The sequence below is a fragment of the Pseudopipra pipra genome, chromosome 5 (genome assembly GCF_036250125.1).
Source record: "Pseudopipra pipra isolate bDixPip1 chromosome 5, bDixPip1.hap1, whole genome shotgun sequence".
NCBI lineage: Eukaryota > Metazoa > Chordata > Aves > Passeriformes > Pipridae > Pseudopipra > Pseudopipra pipra.
The window spans coordinates 23,416,478-23,441,716 of NC_087553.1; the positions used below are offsets into that span (position 1 = coordinate 23,416,478).

Genomic DNA, 25,239 nt, shown 5'->3' on the forward strand with positions numbered 1-25,239 from the left:
TCTGTGAGGTCTCTTCCCACCTGAATGCTCCACTTCTGATTCACACTTAAATAACACACACAAATATCCGACCGACCTTTTCTTTATTGACATCCCCCTGCCCTGTGACTTGGGGATGTATATAAACAAGCACGACTGAAGGTGAAAGTCAGTGCTATGCCATTGCAAAACCTGGCAATACAGGGATTAAACACGTACACAAGATGGTAATGACCAGACTATAAATACCTATGGAGCAACTCTAAAATTCCATTCTACCACAGGATCCAGCTGCTGAAATTTGTTGTATAAGTAGGACTTACAAAGAGAAAAGGAATCAGATTGAAAAACATGTTGACAGATTTGACAGCATTTTGACAGCAAAAGAAGCTTCCGTGCTAGTCTAAACATATGAAATGAATGAATGCTCCAGTAGATCCACCCCATTAGCTGGTTGTGATGTTCTTCAGAACTGGTAAGCCTCTGAGAACATTTTGTAATGGAAGCTCAGACTTCACCTAAGATTTATGATGCATTATTATTATTTCCAACTCACCAGTGAAACTGAATCAGAGAAAAAGAAATGAAACTGAATTCTGACTCAGGCCAAGGGTGTTTTATTCAGCTTGGGGTGGCCATGGGTCTCACCACACCTGAGAAGATCAGGGAAATTGGAATCTCGGAATCTCAGAATCCCAGTGAAGCAGCCTCAATATCCAAAAAGCAATGCATTTCACTGCATGTTGCTGCATTCTGGTGGAAAGTAACAAAACATCTTGTAGTTCACATGAAATTGCAGCAAGAATCCAAAATTTATTGACTGTTAAAATCACCAGGAAGCCCCAGTTCCTTGCCTATCCAGCCTGGGGCATAAACTTTCTTCAGAGGCACGTCAGGACATTTCTGTGCATGCACTTGCTGTAGAAGACAGAACTGGGATTATCAGTTTTGTCCCTTCTCCAGTGGGGCTTGTAAAAGTTCATTCCATTACTTGCACTGATGAGACTGGTGCAGGCAATGAGGTCATGACTGCAGTTACCTTGGACCTTCGAGGGTCTCTGGGGAATCACAGCCCTTTTCTCTAGGAATGCAGCTGCACACTTTCAAGTTGCATTTATCTTACAAAGCAGTGTGTCTCAATTTGAGGTTCTGCACAACAGGATTCTTCATAATGGACTTGACAAATCTGGGGCAGTGCATAGAAAATCTCCCTTCAAGGGAACAGGTTCAGGTGCACCGACACCGATTTTCACTCTTCAGCAGATGGAAGGCTATTTAGAGGTGGAACACTGAAGATGGCATTATTTGCCAAAACTTGTACTCTGGGGTTGAAAGAAAGGGAGCTATCAAACAGAAAGGTTATGCTGGAAAGAAACTCCCAGACCACCCCAACTCCATTGTGTCAGGAGAACCAAATCATCAGTGACCTTGAGTACATACTTCTCTAATGGTGGTAGAGGACTTCATGAATACTTGTTGTCCCTCTGGAATGTGTCCAAGGAGAGATATGAGGTACGTTTGAGGAAAGAATCTAAGATGAAACAAGAAGATTACAGCCATCCCAGCAGATGGAACATGGTAGCACTGACTGACCTGACAGACTTGTTTGTATGTGTATGGTGAAGCCTGGAAATAAGCTGCCAGGGATGGCTGAGCACATTCTGTCCCTGAGGATTTCTGGATGGGATCCTTAGACTGGGATGTGTCTCCCTGTGAATTCAATGAAGCATACACCAGTTCCAGACTATGTTGCCATGCTAAATAGCTTGTGGGAGAGGAGCAGTGTAAAGACAGTCTTGCCGCTCTGGACTTAAGAGATTACTCTGAGTGGGGAGGGAGGTCAGGATCTTCACTCCTCTGCTGCAAGAGGGAAATGTTCAAGGTAGGAATAGAGTCCTGAGGGTGTCATGCAGAATAAAGCTAAGATGACCATACTTCTTATGAAAGGCAAAATAAGAGGGCTTTTCCTTTCGTTGTCCCATCCTTCCAGTAGCTGTTGTTCTCTTCGAGGCTGCTAACTAACTGTGTTAGAATCTGCTTGTTAACTCTCTATGGAGCTAATGAGAGGAGTGAGGGTACATTTGGGAAAAGGTAGAAAGAGAGAGAATATGGAAAAGATCTCAGAAGGAAAGCCAAGGACAAGCAGATATAGTCATGATGCTTTGGCTGGGATGTATGTTGAATAATACTTCCAAGTTGCCCATAAAGTCAAAATCCTGGCAGAGGATGGATCTGGATGCTAACTCAGCATTTGTGTGCTATGGAGAGAATACCATGGGGATTCAGTCCATTTTCCTCATTGGAATGATCAACTCAAGTGAATTGACTTGGTTTCCAACTCATCCAACCTTAATCATCCTCCTTTGAAGTTCTCCTTCCTCATTCATGCTGTAATTGTGCCCTATATATAAAATCCAATGTGTCTCAAAGGCATCTGGAGTAGAAACCACAGAAGGGACACAGAGGCCTTTTATCCAAAACAGACCTACACTGAAAATTAATCCTGGTTTTGGATACTGTAATAGCTCTCAGATTAGAGAGACAGAAGAAGGTAGCATGGCTGGACTGCTAAGTATGCCTCTGCTTGCTGCCCTTGAAAGGAACTGATTCAGGGGACTTTGTTCACCTGCACTAAAATACTTGGTGACTTAAAGGAGGGTGGAAAACCTTGTTCTGATGTTACATAAGCACACCATGTAACTTAAACTGAGGGATCAGTTCAACTCTGTGACTGTGAGCAAGCATAACTGTAGTGAAATAAAATTGTTGTAAGAAGGAGTGAGAAGGGGTTTAGGGACTGACTTCTCTGCCATATCTCTCGGGGAGAAAATCTCAATGAAATCCACCAGTATTAATGAAAGCCAATTGGAACTTGATAGGAATTATTTTGCTATTTTGTCAGCGTTGGTTGGAACACAGGGATTTAGGAAGATTTCATTTGTAGAAGCACATCTAGGAACACTGTGCTGTCTCCTCTGAGCTGTGAGATGCACAAGCCTTTGGGAATTTCTATTTCTCTCAGGATCTGGTTTGTATTCTGCTTTTCACATTTTCACGGAAGACCAACAAACTCACATTACTGGCATCTGTTGACTGGATGAGAACGCACAAGCACAGACCCAAATCCTATCTACATTTTATGAAGGATCTAGAAAGATGGAAGGGAAATTCAGGTTGCCTGGAATCACTACATCTCTTCTAAAAATTGTCCCCATGAGCTAAGGAGAGGACAGCCAGGATGGACAAACAAATACCTTTTCACAGTGGGGTAAACTTTCAAGTCCCAAATGGGCTTCAAGAAAGTCCTTCTCAAATCATTAAACAGGTCATGTCAAAGAAATGGTGAATGAGAAAGTTGCCCACCGTCATGATGGGTCCAGGAGTTGGAATGGGAAGGGAACACAGTAAGTGGGGACCAGTACAGCATGTAGGGATCCCAGAGAATGGTGCATGCTACAGTTGAGATATTTCCTAACTGCATTCACTGGCATTGCATCTGGCTCTGAACAATGCATTTCATTGCTCTTTATTGGGAGCACACAAACATTTCCTCCCATTTCAAAGGAAGGAGAGGGAAGAGCTCAGCTGCAGGGGAGAATAGAGAAATCAGAGAGTGAGGGAGAGAGCAGTGAAGGAAAGAGCAGGTATAGTGCATGTCCGATGAGGTCCATCTGTTCCTCATTAACCAGATGTCCCCCACCCACCTCCTGAAGTGCCATTGACTGTGTATTGTCAGGACAAGAAGGGGATAACAATGCTACCACGGCGCAGACATTCATACACCAACAGGAGTCCTGCCATGCAGACATCCCTCCCTCTACTACCCTTCTAGATTGCTTGCCAAGTCCCTCTTTTTCATAATCGGCTTTTAAACAGTTACATCCTCATAAAGCTTTTTGCATTATAATTGCCGTGTGTTTTGTCCTGCTCTAAAATGGCAAGCTATTTCAGCCCAGTTTATCAGAATCAGACCTTACTTCCTGTGTGTCACCACTTCCTGCAGCATTTAGATGAGAGAAGAGTGAACCCTTGCTTTAAAAAGTGATTTCTGCTTGCCAAACTTCATTATTTTAAGAGTCAGAGAGTCCTTGGATTCACACCTGTATCCACAGCACAGCAGTAGATTTATGGACAATTCAACCTACTAAAGATTATTCAGAAATACGGGAAGAAGCATAAATTACTTTCTCTATGTTGTTAGCCAAGGATCATTTATAATAAGAGCCCATCGAGTCATCCTTACTCCAAGGGTGATCTGTGCATTGGTCCGTGTGGGGGCATGTCAGCCCACACAGGAAAACTCTATCTCACTCCCTGGACTGTATTCACACCCTGTTCATGGGAAGCCTTCCATTACCTCCACGTCCCTGCTGAAACCAAAGCGCTGTGTCCTCAACCCTCTAAATCATACCGCAGCACAGCTCATAAATTGTAGTGTGCAAATGGAGCATCTGCTGAGCTGCAGGCACAGATAATGTGATGCTTCCACCTATTTTCCTTCATAAAAGCATGCGGATTGTGCTGTGTACTGGGCCCTTGTCTCAGGGAAGCTAGAAGATAACCTGTGTCTTGGTCTTGTCTTTTTACTCTGAGCTCCTGCACATTGTGCTTGAATGGGTAGAGGAGATCCAGGTGGGCATGTGTCCTCCAGAATCAACAGCTCTGAACACTTGCCAAATGAGCAGCTGAAGGCCTCAATTGCTTGTTGAGATAAATATCTGTACCTCTTTCGGAGTCACTGTACTTAGTGAGCCTGCAACTCTACTAGAACAGCACTAGGTTTAAATGCCTCTGCCCTGGGTGCCAGCTGTTGAACAGCTGGTCCTGAGCCTTATGTTGATGTGAGACCTCTGCATGAGTTGTGTGCTCTCCTCGATGTCATGGTGTTATTACTTTGCTGTAACTGTGAGAGTAACTTACTGTGGATGCCTGCTCACTATGACGCAGAAGAGTCCTTCACACATCATTGACAGCAGTTGGTCCTTGAACCCTGGAGGGCAACAATGGAGACTGAACTCAAGGGTGGTGGGGTTGCTGAGCCCTATGCACATTGGAAAAAGCTGAACAAAGCCATGTAAGGATGGAAAAGATTAAAGAAAGACTTGGTTGAGAAACAAAACAGGAAACTTCATCAAGAGTCAAGAAAGAATGGATGTCAGAGAGGGGAGTGAATGGTTTTTCAAAGAAAAAAGCCTAGTTTGATGAGGGGAATAACCACAATCAAAAAAGACAAATTATCAACAGGCATCTGAAGGGAGGAGATCTCCCATCAAGTCAAAAGGAGAGTGTTTATTGTTTTCTCACGATCTGTATTTCCTGAGAGATGATGGGTTCAGACATTATATGCGAAGTTCATCTTTATTACAGATGTGTTACATCTAGCAGTGCCTGATAAATGAAAGCATAAGCCAAAATGCTCATGTCTCATGATAGGATTCTGTAAAAAGGCTGCACTTAAGCTACCTGGGAAGTTGTGTGAGCCTGCAGGGAGAGGCAACTGCAGTAGGAGGTCAAGTTGTCAGGAAGGGATGGTCGATAGAAGCTCTGTGCCCCTCAAACATTCCTGGAGATACCCAGTCAGGTGTAGTGCTTTTGTCTCTCTTTATGCCCCAGAGGCTAAAAGCACATTGGAAACTCAGCGGCTGGATTCTGTGGCAGCAATCTGATTAGTGTCCAACAAATGGCTGCTAGCCAGGTTTGTGACAACCTGATCAATCAAATTCAGAAAATCCCTTTTTAGCTCCACAGCTGACATTGGAAAAGATCTGGGAACATGTTTGGGAATTGGAGACACCTGCTGAACATAAATGAGAAAAAAAAAAAACAAAACACAGACAAGCAGGTGGAGAAAGAAATGAATGGAGGACGGTGAGATTATTCCACGTGCTGGTGTGCGGAAGAAACACATGAGGTGCCAAACCGTGTCTTTGCCTGCATCACATGGCAAACATAAGGCTGTTTGGCAACTTAATGCGCATGTATTTCCATGTCTTCATTTTGCAGTAGGAAGTCACACCTGAGAATTTCTCCAGGTGAGTTACAACTGACATGGAAACATTGAGGAGAAAGCTGGGATCCAGCAAGATGTGGAAAGACAAACCCAGAGTTCCTGTTGTTGCTGTTAAACACCATCTGTCACAGACGTATGCAGGAATTCAGTATCGGATTCTTCTTACATCACAAGGGTTAAATGAGATAATCTGCATCTTAGCCTTACATGCATCATTGCTGAACATAAGAATCAGTGGTTTATGGTCACTTGTAGTAGCTATGGATTGGATCCAATATGTCAGCTCCAGGCCTTACTTCCCTGACACTGCCCAAGACTTCAACAGTATGGATTTTATTTTTCTTTTTTTTCCTTGCTGTTTTCTTCTTCTCACTCAAAGCATTGTAGAGTTGGTTTTTTCTTTAAGAAAATCTCTTTTTTAGGTACCAAATAAGTCTGCAACTGCAGCAAGAACAATACCCTGGTGTTCTCTCTTTCCCCTTTGGTTCTAACAATCTCTGAGTATCAAAAAGGCTTTGCTTTGGAGAGAAAAAAGATAATAATGAACAACTTAAAATAGCTCTGCTGAGGAAAATATGAGTTTGATTTCAATTGCAGAGGGAATAACTTTTTCCCCGGCTCTCTCACTGGCTCTAATAGAAGACCAGCAAGATCTGATGCGACTCCTGCAGAGACCTCCTATGTTCAAAGGATCTGGGAGCTTGCAAGAATTACTGTAGGGCTTGAATCAGCTCTAATACATTACTGATTGCAATCCATGACATTTCCATGGTGCTTTAGAGATCATCTATGTACTTCACACTTGGAAAACAGACAATGCCCTTCTGTGGTCTGATAGGCAGTGGGGCCAGGTAAACAGCACTGTGGAAGGATGGTGGAATGATCTGGATATGGACTTAAGACTTGATGAAAAGTGAGTTGAGCTCTGCTGCAGTCTTTGTGTATACTTGGCTAACCACTTAACCTTCCCATGTCTGAAATTTTCCACATATAGAATGGGCATGGGACAATTTTCTTGTGCTCCAGGGACACTGGGTAATGAAATGCATCAAGGGGTGAAAAAACATGCACTACCAGAATGGCTTCTATTGCTCTGAGCAGAGAACAGCATGCATAGACAGCACAAGTTGAAACATCATCAGCAGCATCGGTTTTACTGATGAAAACTGGGACATTGCTTTCACTAAATCATCTGTTAGCCTTTGTTTACCTGACCAGGGAAGGCACTAGTGGGTTTGGAATGTCATCTTGATTGGTACCAGCAAAACTTTCACACCATGATCTGCCACTCTGTATTCTGGAGGGGTCAGGTGTGTAATGGAAAATAAATTTATTTTGAGAGGTTTAAAAATGTTATTGAGACTATTCTTACATTCATTTTCTGTGAAAGTAAACATCAGTTATTACTCAACAACTACACAGACCTCACAGAAGGCCAAAATTTTTCTTAAAAAAAATCCTAAAATAGTCTTTTTATGCATAAAAATGTCAACATTTTAAAGTCCTGCCATTCAAAACGACCTCTGTAGGGAAGCTGTGGATTTCCAGCTTTTTCAGTGGTATCTGGAGCAGGATGGATGGTGTGGGGGTTAAAGGTGGCTTTGTGCCGTGTTGGTATTTTTCTGAGCATCAGACCAGAAGAGATTGGCTTAGTCTCTGATGCAAGCTGGAGTACCTCAGGGCTGTTGTAACACATACCTGACCAAATCATAACTGAAAACAAGGGACCACTGAAGTAGGGGACTCCTAGGACATGATGCCTTGTTTCTTGTACTGTTCGTCTTTTGCCCACATCCCCTAATTGAGGGGAGGTTTATGCATTTCTCGGCTATGTGAGGGTTTCTGATAATAGGAAATTTAAACTGCCGATGTGCAGCAACGTTAGCAGAGGGCAGGATCTCTTTCTGACTCCATGGAGTCAGGCAGCAATACAATTAACTGAAATAGCATAATGTTTTCTGTCGGAGAAAAAAAGAAGCCACTGCCTCGAGACTAGATCTTACTTGTTTTGGGCCTTGGGCTGGTGTTGTTTTAGAGGAGAAGATCACAAATATCACAGTGTCTGTTCAAACTAATAAATGAGACAAACGCACATTTTCCAGGGAAGAAATACTTCAGCCATAAGAGGAGGCCATAACCAGGTGCACTAGAAGGCTGTGCAGCAAACTCTTCTCATAATTCCCCTGATGTGCTCCAACAGGGCTCGTGGTGAGTTCAAGAGATGGTATCTGAGGAACACAGCATGGCCTCGAAAAAAACTGTGTGACACAGCAGTACCTGATATAACCAGTGCAAAATCACCATGATAACCTAGCATGACCCACAAGATTGACCCTGTGACAACGTTTGATTTATTACAAATGACATGGATTTAATCACTCACTGGAGAATGCCGAATGACGCAGCACAGCGTTGCTCACTGTGGCTCTACTGAACTGGCACGCTCCGATTGGCTTTGGGAACACACCCATTGGGTGATTCATACAATTAAAGAGCTGCCAATCCTCCCAACACTAATGAAATACATCTCTATTTTACTGGTAGCACTTTCTAGCAAGCCATTTAGGCTTTTCTGCTGCTCTCATCACCCTAAGGTATGAGCACATCACAATTGATGGACAGCTGGTTTGCAGTTGAGGTTAAAAGGAAAACCTGGTCCTGAATAAGATAAATCTGAATAATTCATGAGTTTGTAAGCAGAATACAAATGTTCAGACAGATAATTAATTGCTGTACTGGCTTAGTGCAGGTTGGATGATGGACCCCACCTTGCAGGGGAGACGCACAATAACGTTAATATAGAAATGTTAAGAACTTTGGTCTAAGGAAACCGGTCTATAAAATTGTTGCAAAATGTCTAAACTATATCTCAGGTATGGTTTGAGATTTCCTACAGATCATGGGAAAGACACTGTGGTTCTTCTCCACTGGAAGGAAAATAAAGATAGCAAGCTGCCCACTAAAGTCACTAGTGTACGAGCATATGTCAGCCAGAGCATGTGTATAGGGCTCAGTCCTAAAATTCATTCCAGTAGATCATCTCATTTAAAAGCACTAAACAACAAATAATTTTGCTTATATTCCATCTGAAGACATTGTATATTTAGGGGTAATCCTGGAGAACATCAATTCAGGGACATGTGAATGTGATGGCAGTTTAAGACTCTTTTCTTCTGTCGTTCTGGACCGAGTAAGATCCAGACATGCTGGAAGATTTAGTCCATCTAGGACAGCCAATAGGGTCTGTCACAAACTAAACAAGTTCAATACTATTGTCTCAAACCTTGCAATAGATCTAAATTTTCCTATTAGAGCTTCAGTTTTCCTTCTTTTGCATATCCCTTGGTCTAACATCCGTGAGGATCCAGCTCACTTCCTTCCCTGCATGAAAATTAAATCTTCCCTCAGCTGTAGGCTCTATCCCGATTCCCTACTCATTTTGCTGCTGTAAATTAAAAACCAGATTCTCCCTCACTCACTCTCACCATCCTCCTAATCTAATGCCCTGGTGTTATCCTGATAACAGCATGTAGAGATGTGAACTGATCTGCCTCCCATCTTGTCATCTTCTCTCACATATCCGACCCAGTTCCCAGGGTCTGATTTTGTACAACTATGAACATTTAGTCTTGAAAATTGATCATTGGCCCAGAAGCCAAATGTTTGTTATCCGGAAAAAAAAAAAAAAGATGACGTTACAATTATTCTTATTTTAGGTCCTGAAAAGGGCAGGAAGTCCTACTACATTAGCAGTGAAAGGAACAAGAGTGGCTCAAGAGGGTCTTGGTAGGTTCAAAAAGTCACAACACTTGAAAGCATAGTCCATATTTGATCACCTATCAACAATTTATCAATACCTCAGTGATTAAAAACAAAGCCCTTTCACTTCATTAAACACATTCAGTGCCATTTGCTCTACATTCCAAATGGCTGAACTGATGTTCCAGTGCAGCCTATTTTTAGTCTTTCTGATTAGTTCATTATTTGGGAAGAGCTACTGACTGTGTATCTGTTGCAGAGATCTAATTCTTCATGTGGATCCCAAGGAAGAGCAGGGCTTCATATAGGTCTTGAGAATTTGTTTGGATGTGGGTTTAACCACTGTCACTGCTGTGGTGCAGCTCAGTGAAGTGATGAGCATGGAGCTTTCCTCTCCTTGAGTCCTTTAGTCTATTTTTATTATGGGGAAGAAGCTCTGTAACATACTACACCTTTTTTTCTTTTTCCAAGAAAACTAAGATCTAGATTGACAAAACTAGCAGTCTCAGTGAGAATTAAACAAGATGCTCAAAATAAGTGATCTCTTGGGTGTCTGAGTAAATTACCACCTCCAGATCAGATTTTATTTATTTTCAGAACAAACTATTTCTTTGCTGGTAAATCCTGCAGTTTTGTCATGAATCCAATGAATTTTCACTGGTAAGTGACAACCCTAGAGACAGAAGTGGCCGTGTATCCCCAGGGCAGATACCACATGGGCAAAAGCATTCCAGCATTGCCTCTTCAGCAAGCTTCAGTCCTCATGTGAAAAGACAGGATCTGCAGGTCACATGGAGATTAGTCTCTGTGTCCTTCAGCCCTGCCTGCTAAAACTGCAAAGGAGAAATCCAGCTGTGATGGCATCTTCTGGCTCAGGATTTCTCAAGCACTTGCAGACACATCTGGGCCAAGCTCCATTTCAGAACCCCAAATAATACAGTACTCCTCCCATAAGAACAGAATAAGACATGATCATTCATTTCTTTCAGACCACCTGTGGTTACCAAGCATGGGGAAAAACCCCTCCAACCACATAGGCATACCTGTTTGGGCTTAGGGATTTAGATTTGGGTTGAGAACTGACAGAGGCTCATGTCTCCATGGTACAATGTAATGTGACCTTGCACGGGTTTTGGAATCTACACAACTAAGTAAGCTCTGCATTATGACAGCTCTCAGACACACGGCTAATTTGCCTGTGCAGAGCACCATGCTTGAGTAGCCATTAGGGCTGGAAATACCTAAGCTAGTTTGCTTAGAGTTGTTTGGATATCTCTTTCTGGCACTGGCTGGTGCTGGGCAGGCATGCCCTCTTCTGCATTCTGCTCTGCCTGGATAAGGAGATGAAGTCAGTTCTAGGTGTAATACCCTCTTACTGATGTCGAAAGCAACAACAGAGAAACAAGTTCTACACATTTGCTGTCTTCTGCTTTGCTGTCTTTCATATGTCATTTGTCATCTCAGATTGTCACTTCTTTAATGTAGGGACAACAGCTTTTGCGTATGCACAGTGTCTAGCATAAAGGTGTTTCCACTCTATGTGAGATATTTTTGGTGCAGCTGCAATGGTACATAGGCAATAAAAAGTAAAATACTCAGAAAACCTCTGCCAAAGAACAGCAGCCAGAGAGGAGCATTAAGTGTTGGTTCCCCTGCTTTACCGAAGACAATTTAGCCAAGCCATGGGTTTTCTGCCATGAAAACTGTACCCCAGGCCTCCAGAAGAAGGACAAATTCATGTGACTAGTCTCAGTGTAGGAAGTTGTCATGTTGCTTTAAGTTGCTTACATAGGTACATTTCTTGGCATCATCAAGTCAAGCCCAACATTTTATACTCCAGCTTCTTTGTTTCTTTCTTTCCTTGCCTTTTCCTTTTTCAGACTTTACCGCATGGAGCTGCAACCACTGGTTACACTTTCCAGATTTCTGCAGGTTCATGGTTGGTTGGTCTACGTGATTGATCCTTTCCTGTCTATGTGTGTCTGAACCCTTCTTTCTCCCATGGGCTGGAGCAGTAGGGAGTGAGAGAAAAGGCCTTCAGTGGTGGAAGATGCTGGCATCAGCAGGTGAAAATCTATCCCGTTCCACAATGCAGAGAAGATGGGTGAGGAGGTCTGTCTCTCCATCCATCAGCTCCAGCTGATATTCCTGCTTCTCTCAGCAATTCAAGGCTCTCCTACCTCTGAGTCCCAGGGTTTCTTCTGACTCATCTTCCTCTTTCAAACTGTATTTCTTAATTATCTCCTTCCAGCACTCACACTGCATTCCTATTAGCACCTTCCCTTGTTATGACGTGGCCAAGTCCTGGGTCCCCTCTTTCCTAGTGTTTCCTTCTGGCCAGCTGTTCTTTCTGGCTGTGACAGACCCTTCCAGCCCCAACTGTCCCTCTGTTTCCAGCATGCAGAGATGCTTTCCTCCACAGCTGAGTCAGTTTATTCCCAGAAACAACCCATCCCTTCAGTTTCTGCAGAAGAATAAAAGCCCTCCCTGGTCATGGTGCCTTTATATCCTCACAATGCCTTTTCTCACAGTCTTGCTTTGCTCTGAATGCTTTCCCCCTCACTATTCCTGTAAATGTGGGCCAAGCTGCAATGATGCAGCACACAAAAAAACACCTTTCACCTGTGATCTTAGACAGCCTCTGGAATTAATTCCTGGAAAGCCAGTCTTGGCCTTTCTGAGTTATGCTTTCCTGCAAACAGATGGGCAAAGTGACGGATGAAGAAGACAAGAATGGAACAATGATTGGGAAAGAGTGGTGCAATGACTAGGCAGTCACCTGGAATTTAGGAAAATTGTCAATCCCAAGCATTTCCTGTGTGTTGTGCTGCTGTTTACATTGCAGTTCACTCGGCAGGGTAGACATATTATTTTCTCTGTTGCTCCCTTTCCCAACAGCAAAACAGTTCTGCTCTGCTCCTGGCAGTTGTTTCCTTTTAGACTACTAAGTACAGTTTCAATGGAGATGTCTCAGCTAGACGACTGTGCAATGTTCAGCTCCAATTAATCTTCAACACTGAGCCTGTTCACTGCTGCTCTGTTGCCCGAAACCCTTGCGCTTCATGAGAGACCCTATCATCCTCACTGGTTTTCTCCCAAATCTCCTATGAAACTTCTTTGTGAATTTTCACTTCCTTGAAAGAAATACATGGATCCTATTTTTTGAGACACAAGGGGAGCAGGAGACATTAGAACAACTCCATGTTTGGAAGACTTAGGGGTCTAGCCCACTGTGCAATCCCTTCAAACCTCAAAGATATGAAGGAACCTAACCCTGGTTATTTCTTGAGTGAGCAGCTATATGTCTCCACTTGTTATGTCACAGGTCAACTTAGAATTTCTCTTTGTGCTGCATACACTGAGATGATAGGGCTCCAGGCAGGCAAATTATTTGAGGAATATCTGGGACAGAGCCTTCTACACCAAACTGTAGCATCCCCCATACCAGAAGCACACTCTGCAGTAGTGGTCTGAAGCAATTGGAGGAGAAAGGAGTCTGGAAATAGCTATTCCTGTACATTTCCTCCCCACGCCCCAACTCCATTTCCACAGTGCATTTCCACAGTCTCTCACTCAGTTGTTTCCTCTGGACATCAGCCCCTCTTGCTGTCCCCAGAATACACTAGATCCAGCTCTTCACCCTGTTTACAGTGTTCCTGCTGTCTCTGGCCAATTATGAACTCCCAAACGCAGGGAAACAATCCGTCCTGTGGTCATGAAATTCAGTAAAACTTCAGAGTGGCTTCCACATATTCCCTGTACTTAATTTTGTTTAGTCTCTGAATATTTGATTTCTGTCTCCCTCCCCCCTGCCTTCACACAGGATGACATTCTTTTCTGCTCAAGTCCTTTCAGGCACTACTGATCTTGAAGCTCCCCAATTACAACCAGTTTTCTTGTGATGGTGACACCTTAAGAGACAACAGCAGCTGCCTATAAAGGGCCTCTGCCATCTGTTTCCTCTGCCACTTCTTTGAGACAGCTCTAGCTATATACAGAAAAATATTTATCGCAGTTCATTCACTCCCTCACTCAAAAATGAGCAAGAGAAAAATGTCTTCTTTCATGGTTCTGCCGCTGCCCTTCAAAAACCCGTGACCCTTAGCCTAAGGAAAAGGGCAATGCTTGAATCTAAAAGGAAGCAGCAGAAATTCTGGATGATTGATCCCTTGAGACCCTGTAGTCTGAAGGCAGTTCTGGGGGCCATCTACATTCAGGAATGACTCCTCATGGTTGTCTGAAAGGCAAAAGTCAGAGCCGGCTGCTTCATCTCAACCACGAAGCTTTCATACCAATTGGATCTGGAAGGAGATGCACGTGTTCACGTGTGCACACACGCACGTGTGAACACACTTAGTCATGAATCCTTTTACACTACCTCTCCAAAGAGGTCGAATGGGATGGAATCAAGGGAAGTAGTTCCTACCCAGGAGGACTATGGGCTAGAAACGTAAAGGGAAGAGAAAAAATGTCATCAGGGGTTAGGGTTGGTAGAGAAAAATGGAAACATGAGAGATGATGCAGACAAAAAGGGAAGAAAAGAAGAAACAGTGAATTCTGAAGAGGACTGATGAAGATAATGAAGAAAAATTAAACCAAGAATGAAAAAGAAAAAATAGAGGAAAGAAAAATATTAGGCAGCATCCTCAAGTGGAGATAAAGCTCCAGTAACAGAGTCTCAGAAATTTACTGTTTACAATGGACAGGTCACAGTAAGGTTGCAGGAGTCAGTAAATAGGGTTAGAGGAAAAGTAATTTGATTCACAGTGCTTGGTCTATGATACTGAACGAACATGACCATAAGCCTGGGAAATATTCAGTGTTCAAGCATGATTCATTGGACTGCAGCTACACTAGTGGTATAAACAAGACCTAAAGAGAGAGAGAAATTCTCTGAGTGATAGCAAATTTAAGAATGAAATGTAGTTATGAAGCAGTGGGTGGAGAAAAATAAAACAGGCACTAAAAATAAATATCATGTTCAGGAGGAGAGTGAAAACTGAGAAATAGGAAGAGAAAAATCAGAAAGGGATAGAAAATCCAGGGGACGGAGGTGGATAGTGTTATTCTTTATTTGACAGAATGTATACTTTATACAACAAGCCAAAACAGAAATTTATAGTTGTTTGCTTCTAGCAAAAACACACATGAGAAAAATCCCTACCCATGAATAGAATGTCACTGCATTCTCGGGTTTTTGTATACCATCCTCATTTTCTGTTTTTCACAGCCAGCAGATAGGAGTATATGCTCTGGGGGAATAGGAGGTGCAGGATAAAGTCCATATGCTTCTCTGGGGAGTTATAGATTTGATAGGAAGCTAGTATAAATACTTTAGCAGCCTGTGACACAGAAACAAGTGGATTTCACCTATCCTGCAGGGCTTGGTATGAAAATTCTGATTGTGTAGTTTGGAATTTTATGGGAGAGCTTTTCTGTAACACAAGGAGAACAAATGGGGCTGGGAGACACAGAGCTGTCAATAAAAAAAAGTAGATTCAATGAAAGATAGAAATGCAGACAGAAGAAAAAAAGAAAGGTGAACGCCAGCAGGTTTGTGGTCACCACTGTCATTTTACACGCTCACCCATCCAGGGTGACAAGTCTGTAAGAGGATTCTTGCCCCAAGGGGGGGGCAGCCAGGTTGAATTTTTCTAATGACGGTGAAAGACAACGAAAATATGAATAGTTAAAAGAGAAACTGCTGGACTGGGTGAGCAGCTGGTGTAAATAAGTGCAGAATCTCATTAACTTTAGGGCTGTCACACCCACTCACACCAGAAGTGAATTTAGCCCCTGGTTTATTGGGTACGTCACTGGCAAAGCAGGGACACGCAGTGACCTTGGGGGCATGGCTGTTTAGAGCACGCACAGCCCTTCCTCAGCCTCATTCTCCCCTTGCCTACACGGACAGCGTAAGCAGCGTGGCTCCCTCCGAGTCAGTGAGGTTACATCAGTGCAAACAAGGGGAGAACTGGGCCTCCATCTCTTGTGCATAGAAACACTACAGTATTGTACGTCATCAGATGCCAGTTCAGTAATCATTTCCACAGATACAAGAGAAAAGAGACAACCTCGTTTCTAATTTAGTCGTGATAGCATCAAAGAGACCCAAAGCCTATTGCTTTCTGGGAAGCAGGGACTTCAACAATAATAATTCTTTGCACATATATAGCACCTTCATTGCTAACTACTTATTTTATACCCTGGGGTGTGAAGAAAAAGGACTCCACTTAATTCATATGTTCTTAATTGCCCTCTATCCCAGATCCTTCCTAGAAAAATATGATAGAAATACCTAAACTCGCTGTTAATTTGTCAAATTAGGGCAGTCATTGACACCAGCAGAAACGCAGGCCTAGTTTGCACCTTACATTGCAACGGCATAGCATAGCATCTAGAAACAAAAGAAATGCCAGACTAAGTAAATCTGAGCTCTGTTTAATCCCTGACAAATGTTTCAGGGAAGAGGCAAGAACCACATGGCAGTCAGATAGGGGATAGACCGCCCTTGTGAAATGTTATCCTAGTTTTTATGGCGACTGGCTTAATTGCTGAACTACAAAACACCCAAAATGCTGTTCACATCCATTAGGAGGACTCTTAATTTTTGTGAACTCTGTCATAAATGCCCACTTGCTTGCTAAATGTTGTTAAAAACTTGGCCATGAGAGCTCCAGTGGCAATGAGCTCCACAGCCCTGATATGCATCAAATGAGAAAGCTCTAACTGGGTCTCTGGTGACTCACATCAGGTCCTCTTGTCTGTGTGTTACAAAATGGGGAAATCAAGAGCTACTGATCCACCTTCTCTAGCCCATTCATTATTCAACACAATCCAATCACTTTCCCTCTCATTCACCTCCTTTTCCAGGCAAACTTGTCTAGTCTTGCAGACTGCCTTCATACACACAGTTGTTCCTACACTTCCTTGTCCCTGTCCTCCTTTTATGAACCCTATGCTGACTTAGCAACACCCCACCCTTGGGCAGCCCTTGCTCTTGTACTCTCTGCCATCCCTCCTGTTCTGTTCCTTATGCCTGGGTACTTGATGGTGGTGAGTTTCCTGTTTGCAGCCATGTGCTGCAATGGACCACTAACAGCAATATCCCTGTTTCTGATATCCAGTGAGTCACCATGGTTCATGTAGAGCCCTGCACAATATACAATCCCCCTTTTCTCCCCAGCCGACAATACCCTCTGCCCTTCCTCACTGATGTTAATTCAGCCAACCATCTGTCCCGGAGCCTCCAGCCCCATTCACCTTACCCCCTTAGGTGTTACTGAAAATTCCAGAGAAAATCATCCCCCCTCTAAACAGCTTGAAAAGGATGGCTGCTCGCTGAGACTCTTCTTCCCGACAACCAGAGATCCTTTACTGTAGCGCACAACAACTGCCCCAAGGTTATGGCTACAGAGACCCTTATTTTCCGTTTGGATCCTGGCCTGATCCATGTCTGAGGGTTGCCAGGGAGGGTATTTAGGGCTGCCATGAGCTCCTTCCAGCCCAGTTGCTGGCTGCACGCAAATGAGCCAGATCATCAGCTGAGCTGCCAGTGAGCCCTCTGGCCATGGAAGGTTGGAGGCAGCAAAGTGGAGGGATGTTGTCTTGACCACAGGCAATGAGCACTGAATGGAGCAGAGGGAGGGGCTTGGTTCTCACTCCCCTCAGAGGTAGCTGAGCTGCCCTGGGGGTAAGAGGAGACAGCGACTGCAACTGGTGTCATACACTATTTTGAGGAGGGGGCACACTGGTCAGAGAAAGGAGGAGGGGGACAGCCAGAGAGGGGTTGGAAAAGTGTTGCTTTAGAGCATAGAGGCAGCAGAGCTCCAAAAGAATGGGGTCCTTTAGCTGTAGGGAATGATTGTATGTAAGGTGGGGGAAAGCCGGAGGGAAATGATGGCAGGGAGAAGAGGAAAGAGGATAGAGAGATGAGATGGCAGGAGCAAAGGGGACAGAGAAGAGCAAGGACAAGATAATGTAACAGAGGAAAAAACAAGGGGGATGGGCTTCAGAGAACTTGGAGAGAAACAGGGAGAAATAATGAAGGAAAAGATGCTTTTGAGAGAAACCACAGAAGAGACATGAAGATGAAAGGGAAAAATAAAGAAGAAAAACAGGGGAGGGAAACGAGAACAAATTAAAATGGAGATGGATAGAATGAGTCAAAGATGGAGGGTGAGAAAAAAGCTGGGGTCATACGGGCAAGGGAAAAATAACTTTTAGGTGTATTGTATTTCCCATACGTTCTGTGTATGCCTAAACTGTTCTGTGCTGTGTTTCCCCTGCTGGGTGGCTGTTGCTCTGGGATGGGGGCTGCAGGGGGAGGAGATGAAGTGAGAACCCCGCTGTAATCCATTCCCCCGGCAGCAGCCTCCTTCCCTCCCCGAGAGCCCCTTGCAAGGGGGAAGGTTTTGTGCCCGTGAAAGGCAGCAGCACATCCCCTGAAAACGAGAGCAATATGGAAGGGAGAAGCAGCGCAGAACAGAGCAGCGAGGGCTCCCCCTGGGATAAACCGGGTATGCTTGATTGGGAATCTGCTCTTAAAACAGGGGCAGGGGGCAGAGTCATCAGAGAGCTTGAAATGTTCCCTGCTCCCCCCGGCAACCTCCTCGCTACTGCTTTTAAATTAAATAAATATGGAGATTCTGCTGTCAAACCTCAGCAGTTCTCCTCCCCTAAAACTCTTGCTTAGATCGTACCAAACTGCAGCCAAGTGAGATGGGGGCTCAGAGGGCTGCATGGGGAAAAAGATGGGATAAAAGGGAAACATTGGATAGGAATAGCTCCTGGTCTCCCTGGCAAAGAGGCATTTGTTCTATCTCTGTCTAATTTCTTTATACATTACTGCTGCCACGCTGCACCTCCATGTCCCTCCCACTGCATTTCACTCTCACTCTTCAGCAAGGCAATTTCTGGTGCATTTCAGGACAATATTAACCCATTCCTCTTTCTCTGTCAGCAGGAAGATTCATAATTTAAAAGCAATTTAAAAGTCAGTTCTAGCAACTTACTAGTCAGGAAGAGCATTTCCTTGTCAAATCTTACAAAGGAGTTGAGCTTGCAGTTCTCAGCCCCTCAAATCCCTGTCTTCTTGGTGACTTCAGTCAGGTGTGAATTTTAGCTGAGAGGAGAACCAAACTGACCCAAGTCTGGGATCCTGAGTAATTCTTCCTCACCATCTGCCACCCCATTTTTAAAATCCTTTGTCTTTCTCTTCATCCAAGGCCTGTCCAGCTCTGAATCCTTTTTCTCCCCGGTAGATGCAGCACCAGCAGCAATCAGCTATGTGCCGGGCCATTTCCTCCTGCTGCGTCTCAGGGCTGGACTAGGATACTCCTGGTCCTGAACTGTGAAAACATGGAGACCCTGACTTAATTTACTGCTATATCCACCGAATTTTCAGAAAAGGCCCTGGATTAGGTTGGCAAGGATCAGAGGAAAGCACCCAGTAGACTTGTGGATCCTTGGAAGTAGGACGGTAGGCAATTCTGCAGAGCAAAACTAGGGATGCTGACAGAAATAAGGGCTGAAATAAAGGAAAATTGAGAAGGGTAAGAGGGAAAATAGGGAAAACCCCCTACCCATAAGATGGACATGACAGGAAAGAGGTGCACCAGGAACAAACAGCAACGAGAGAAGGCAGTGAGAGGAAGCGACGCAGCACCAGAATGGTCTGGCAGAAGCTTGTCCACTGCCTGTGCCCTGCCTCACTTTGCTGTCAGGTCTTGATTTTTGCAAACACAGAATCTGCACTTAGCTCTCATGCACTGTTCGGATATAACAAGCTGGAAAGGGAACAGATCAGCTCGTTAATTTTCCTTGGGAAGGGTCTCTAGGCAAGAATTATTTTCTCCACCAACATTCATTCAATTACTTGCCTTCACACCAGTCAGATCTACAGGGATGTCTAACCTCATGTGCATCACTCATGCCTGCCTGCTCTGGACTCTTCTCTCTCTCCTTCTCAGTATAAAAGCCTCCCAGACCTATCTCTTTCCTAATAATAATGACAACATGACAAAACCAATAACCCGCAGATATAAAATACAATTCATTTGCTTGCTTCATAAGACCCTGATAAGGCATTGTCCCTCACTTTTTGAGATCCTATAGGAGATCTACAGGAGTTAATTAAAGAATTAGGCAAGGCATCACTCATAATAAAAAGTGGTTTTAAAGCACTCGGTGCCAAGAAGGAATTAGGTTGGAAGATCTGCAGCCATTTCGAAGTTGTAAGAGGTGCAGTATCCATGTGGGGCATGAGCTTGCAGATCTCAATTGCTTGGTGTACATGTGTTTTGTGCCTACACAGTCAAAGGGCTGAGAAAAGATATTTTTCTTGAAGGGTAGAGACTTTTGAATGGCCTGGGGACACATCTGAGCAACCCCAATATCTGAGAAAGAATCATCTTAAGGAAGAACAGGAAAAAAATCAGAATTGCGATCTGACACCACCTGTCTGCTTGAGTCCCACTGTGGAGCAGGGGCATCCTGTAGGACACAAGAAAGGGGGGAAAGAAATCCCAAGAGAGGAGGAACTTCCGAAATAACACTCCTCTCTGAATCAACACAAAGATCTGAAAATGTTGACTGAAACTCCTTTGTGGGGAATAGAATGACTGAAGAGAGGGGAACTCAGAAATTGAAAGCCTTGGGACAAAATTGTCCAAGAGGAACTTGCAATTCTGACCATAACATATCTGTGTGTACAGTCCAAGACTAAGTTCTCACATCCGTTTTTGTTACTGGGTCTCTTGGCCAAGAAGAGAAAAGGTAATTTAACACAATAACTTGAACATGAGGTGTCTACCATCTCTGACAGCCTACAGTGTTGACTAGCATCAGTTTTCTTCCATATCCCCAGAAATGAAGGCAAGGTCATCAGAGGCTTCTTACAAGTAGTAGATGGCAGATCGGACTCCTTCTTTGATTATTTTCTTGTTATAAAGCCTCCTGCCCTCTTCTTCACTACCTCCCCTCACCGTATGGACCTGCCCTGACACCCACCCCAGGCAGAAGAATGTCTGCCCCACACCCCTTGTCAGATGCCTCTGCCACACTGTGGGAAGGCTGTGAACAGAATCCAAGGGTTTTGCTCTTTTTTCAGCCTCCTGGGACCAAACTGTTCCATCCACAAATCTACCCACCCTCTGTATCATGGGGGAAAGCAGACTTTGCTGCATCCTTCTCTCTCCTGTTCACCAACAGGCAGCTTTCACCAGGGAGAGCAAATCAACCAGGGACACCTTTCTGATTTGTTCTGCCGAGAAAGAAGATAACCCCTTCTACGGTGATCAGACATGACAGTAAGAGACCTATCATCCAAGGGCTGGTGGAGATACTTGGCTGTGCTGTCCTGGGACTGAGACAGTGTCAGCCACCACCCAATGCAGGCTGTGGGGCTGCTGGAAGCCACGTGGAGGCATCTCAGCAGTGGCAGTGCCAGACCTATGCTGTGCCACCCCATGAAGCTGCCCAGACCCTTATCAGCCTGTGCCTATGGCGATGGTTTTGCCTTCTGCTGAGATGCTCTTGCTACCAAGACTTTATCCAAGTTTTAATGCAACCTGTGCCCTCAGGCAAGGGGCTCAGAGCTGGGCTCAGCTCCCCCATGGTGCATTGCACCCAGTTGCCAGTACTGCCCAGCATTTAGGGGCTGAGGGAATGGGCTGGCCCAAGCCTCACATGTCTGGGGCAAGGGAGAGCACCCTGCCAGGGCCATGCAGCTTGTGCTCAGGCTGCACTTCACACCCCTCATGCGGGGCTGCAGTTTGAGCCCACTGGAGAGCATCAATAGAGAGGGCAAGGGACCTCAGCTGGCAGCAGTGTTGTGGGGGCTGGGGGCACTACGGAGCTTTTAATTGGAAGCACCCTGGCACATTCTTTTGCCATGCAAGCCACTTCTCCACACTGCCTGTGGGGTCCTGTCAGATGTAAAGGAGAAGGAGCCCTGAGCTCCTCCAATCTGACAAACCTCACCCGCCCCTTCCTCCTCCCCCTCAGACCGCGTCCCTCTGGGTACGGCTCTGTGGGCAGATAGACATGATCTGAATTCACTGCCTCTCCTGGCTGGGGTCCTCATACCTCCTATCTCCACCCCAGCCTCCCTCCTCCCTCCAGCTTGGGGACATGGCTCAGGGAAGGGAGTTCATCCCTGCAGCCTCTCTTCCCTGCATGGCTTTGCATTTGAGCTTCTTTTTTTTTTTTTTTCTTTTCCCTTCTCTCTCTCTTTAATTTTTAATTAAGGAGATGTCTCCTTCCCTGGTTGTAATGAATATCTGTGTGAAAGGCTTTTCATTTTTTATTAATATACAACTCTATATATTTATCTATTTGGAGGAAATCTGTGCGTGTGTGAGCAAGTGTGTTTAAAACATCCCCCATTAATTTACTGCTATTGATTTTCTGGCTTGGATACAGCATATAGTATTCAGCATAGAGCTCCTCTGCAGGATATGTTAAAAGGCAGCAGTTTGGGTTGACAAAGGGCACTAAATGCAGTATGCGTCAAATAGACCATCGCTCAATGAAGTCACTTAGCTATTCAAAACATGTTCAGCCATCACTCAACCGTTTGCACCAAGAACGGGGGAGAAATTCATGCTTCTTCCCGGACACAACCATTTCCAACCAGCAGCTTTAGCTTGCTTTGGTGAGAGACATCAAAACATACATAGTTTATTCCCCCCTTCCCCCTGCCTTCCATCTCCCTGTGCCGGGCTAAGAAAATCAGTTCTGCGGTACCCACTCCCCCTTCTCTCCCATCAGGGATCTCCAGGCACACCCAGCTCCGGTGGACACCGGTAGACACAGATCTTATCCCTGGATGTCCATGAACCCCCAGCAGCCCACCGTCCAGCTGGGAGCTGATTCATAAACAGGGCTTTTACAATGGGCTGTAATGTGCTCCTGTGCTCTCGCTCTCTCCTTCTCACTACGTGTGTAACATAAACCACGCATTTACATCAGTTGCCCCTATCCCTTCAGCACAGGCTGAAGACCACCTCCCCAGCCCACACGTACACCAATAGCAGTACTGAGCAATACATATTTAAAAGCGAATCACTGGCCCCTCTTTTCTTTCCCCCTCCCTTAAGAACGTCTGATTCCAGAAGTTGGCTGCGGCGGTGTCTCTTCTGCCATCAGACATGTCACTGAGTTGCTGTTCAGTTTCACCACATCAGACTTGGGCTGATTTTTCCATTCAGAGACTTGTTTATTTTTAGCCTTCACCATAAACCTTAAAAAAAAAAAAAAAAAAAAAAAAAAGAAGCCCAGAACACCCCCCCCCTTCTAACAACAAACAAACTGGGGAAAAATTCCAGCCCCAAACCAAACCAATCAGCCACCAACTAGACCCCTCTCCCTTTTGCATCCAGCCCAGTGAGATGTGGTTGCTTACAGACATTACAAAATGCTCTGAACTCTGGTTGAGATCACTGGTATTGTTAGATTTAGTGTGTGAGGCATTTTGGACATACCAGGGTTGCTCCCCTTTCTCTCTTTTTCCCTCCTGAAAGGAACTAATAATTGCATCCAAAGTGATTTGCAGTCACCCCCTCCCCACGCTGCCCCTCACTCACAGTCTTGTCTTTGCAAATAAGCCATTTGCAAAGAGAGCAATTATTTCACTCTGTGGTTGCAGCCGGAGCACAGCAATAACACAGCATTTTAGCATTGCTTACCCAGGCAATACAAACAAGCTAAAGACAGGCAGACTGCACAGTTGCTTTTTGAAAGGGTCTCTCGGTGGTTTTTTAACACACACATTATTCCAGTTGGAGAGAGGAAGTGAATTTTTGGGGAAGGTGGGTGGGGGGGAGGGTGGTAAAGAGGAAGGGAGAAGGGAATGGAACAGTGAATGTTTTGCCTGTCTTCTTGCCTCTGTGCCCTGAGTAACTGAGCCCACCACTCTCAAACCACGGTGAAAGGAATGAAGTGAGAAAATGGTGGAATGTGGAGGGATTTTTTGGGGGGGAGGAGGGAGAAACATGGGGTGGTGGGAGAGGAGGGGGTGGGGGGGTGTGGAGGTCCAGAATCAAATACCTTCCAGGCAGCAGGTTCTCCATAATCCAGAATGGGTCATGACTTCCTCATTCTTTTTGCTGGTTTCGTTCTCACTGACAGTTTTAGTCTTGCAAACCCCTCTGGAGTAAAGCCAGTAGTCGGTCCCCACAGCTATGGTCATCAGGCTGAAGGCAGCGAAAGCACCAACGGTGGTTAAAAGCATCTGAACACCTCTGTCAAAGAGCCCCATAATTCTTCATTATACAAATACCCAACCGCCTTCTGATTCTTGGGGTGTGTGTGTTTAATAAAATAAAAGAATAATAATTCCGACTAATAATATAATGGGTATAGAGAGAGAGATAGATATCAAAAAAGGGAGGTAAGAAAGCCCACGGAAAAGAGTGTAAATTAGAAAGACCACACGGGAAGAGGCTTGCTTTTTAAATCGGAAACGTTCTGGTTGAAATATAAAAAAAGGAAAAAGGAAAAAGAAAAAAAAAGAGAGAAAAGAACCAAGAAAAACCAAACAAATAAAGAGAGAACCCCCCCCAAAATGAGACGCCTTAATCCCTTTTTCTAAAATTCTGGTCTCCAGTTTCCATATGTAATGGCTAATTTGGAGATGGCTTCCACAGTGAACAGGGGAGCAGCAGCAGCATCCTCAACACAATCTCTCATTATCTGGACCTAGACAGTTAGAGACTGTAAGAGCAGAGATGCAACCTTCAGTCTTCTTGCTTAGCTCTGCAGCCTGCGCCATGAAAATCCTTTTCCTTCCCAGTTATCTTCCTTGGGTTTTTATTTTTTTTTTTTCCCGGCAGCGGCAGTCGCTCCAATCCTCTCTCACTTTTTCTTGCTTGCTTCTCCTTCCTTTCGCTCGCTCCTACCACCAAGCCAGAGTGCCCAGTATACTGTAAGCCCTTGATTTCAGCTGAACAGGTGCCGAGGTCTCGCCTCCCATGGCTTTTCCGCACAGCCGCGGCGCTCGCTCCCGGCGGAGGTGGGCGAGGAGAGAGGGGGGCTCCTGGGGCTGGAGGGTTGGGGGGGGAGGAGGGGGACGGGCGCGGCGCCCCTCCCGGGCGGGGGGCGCAGAGCGGAGCCCAGCTGCGGCACCCCCTGCCCCGCGGCGGCCCCCGGCGACTCCCGGGCCCCGCTACTGCATCAAGGCGGCGGCGGCGGCGCGGCGCTGGACGGCTCCCCCGCGGCGGCGGCGGCGGTGTCGGCGCTGGCCGGCGGTGCTGCAGGACAGCTCCCCGGGCGGCGGTGCGGGCGGAGCGCTCCCGGGCCGCCGGTGCTGCAGGACAGCTCCCCGGGCGGCGGTGCGGGCGGAGCGCTCCGCGGCCCGCGGTGCTGAAGGACAGCTCCCTGCCCGCGCCGCCCGCCCTGCCCGCGCCGCCCGCGCCCCAGCATCCGCGGGCGGCAGCCGCCCTCCTCCTCCGCCCCGCTCCGCTCTGCGCGGGCAGGCAGCAGGCAGCAGG

General features: G+C 45.4%; 2 protein-coding genes and 1 long non-coding RNA gene across 3 annotated transcripts in view; 1 reads left to right on the forward strand and 2 right to left on the reverse strand.

Annotated features, from left to right (window-relative positions):
• CACNG2 (calcium voltage-gated channel auxiliary subunit gamma 2) overlaps positions 1 to 24,008 on the reverse strand; it is a 53,632-nt gene extending 29,624 nt beyond the window's left edge. The window contains exon 1 of the mRNA XM_064655009.1: positions 23,798 to 24,008. Within this exon, the coding sequence (XP_064511079.1) occupies positions 23,798 to 24,008 (211 nt within the window). The remainder of the gene's footprint in view (positions 1 to 23,797) is intronic.
• On the reverse strand, positions 581 to 8,932 carry LOC135414335 (uncharacterized). Its single transcript, XR_010430674.1, has 2 exons — positions 4,542 to 8,932; positions 581 to 897 (listed from the first exon to the last, which is right to left on the reverse strand). It is a non-coding gene; the product is annotated as an uncharacterized LOC135414335 (long non-coding RNA).
• A 675-nt stretch (positions 24,009 to 24,683) lies between the features above and the next one.
• The window catches only part of NCF4 (neutrophil cytosolic factor 4), an 80,563-nt gene continuing 80,007 nt past the window's right edge, over positions 24,684 to 25,239 (forward strand). The window contains exon 1 of the mRNA XM_064654992.1: positions 24,684 to 24,761. The gene's annotated coding sequence lies outside the window, so the exon portion shown is untranslated. The remainder of the gene's footprint in view (positions 24,762 to 25,239) is intronic.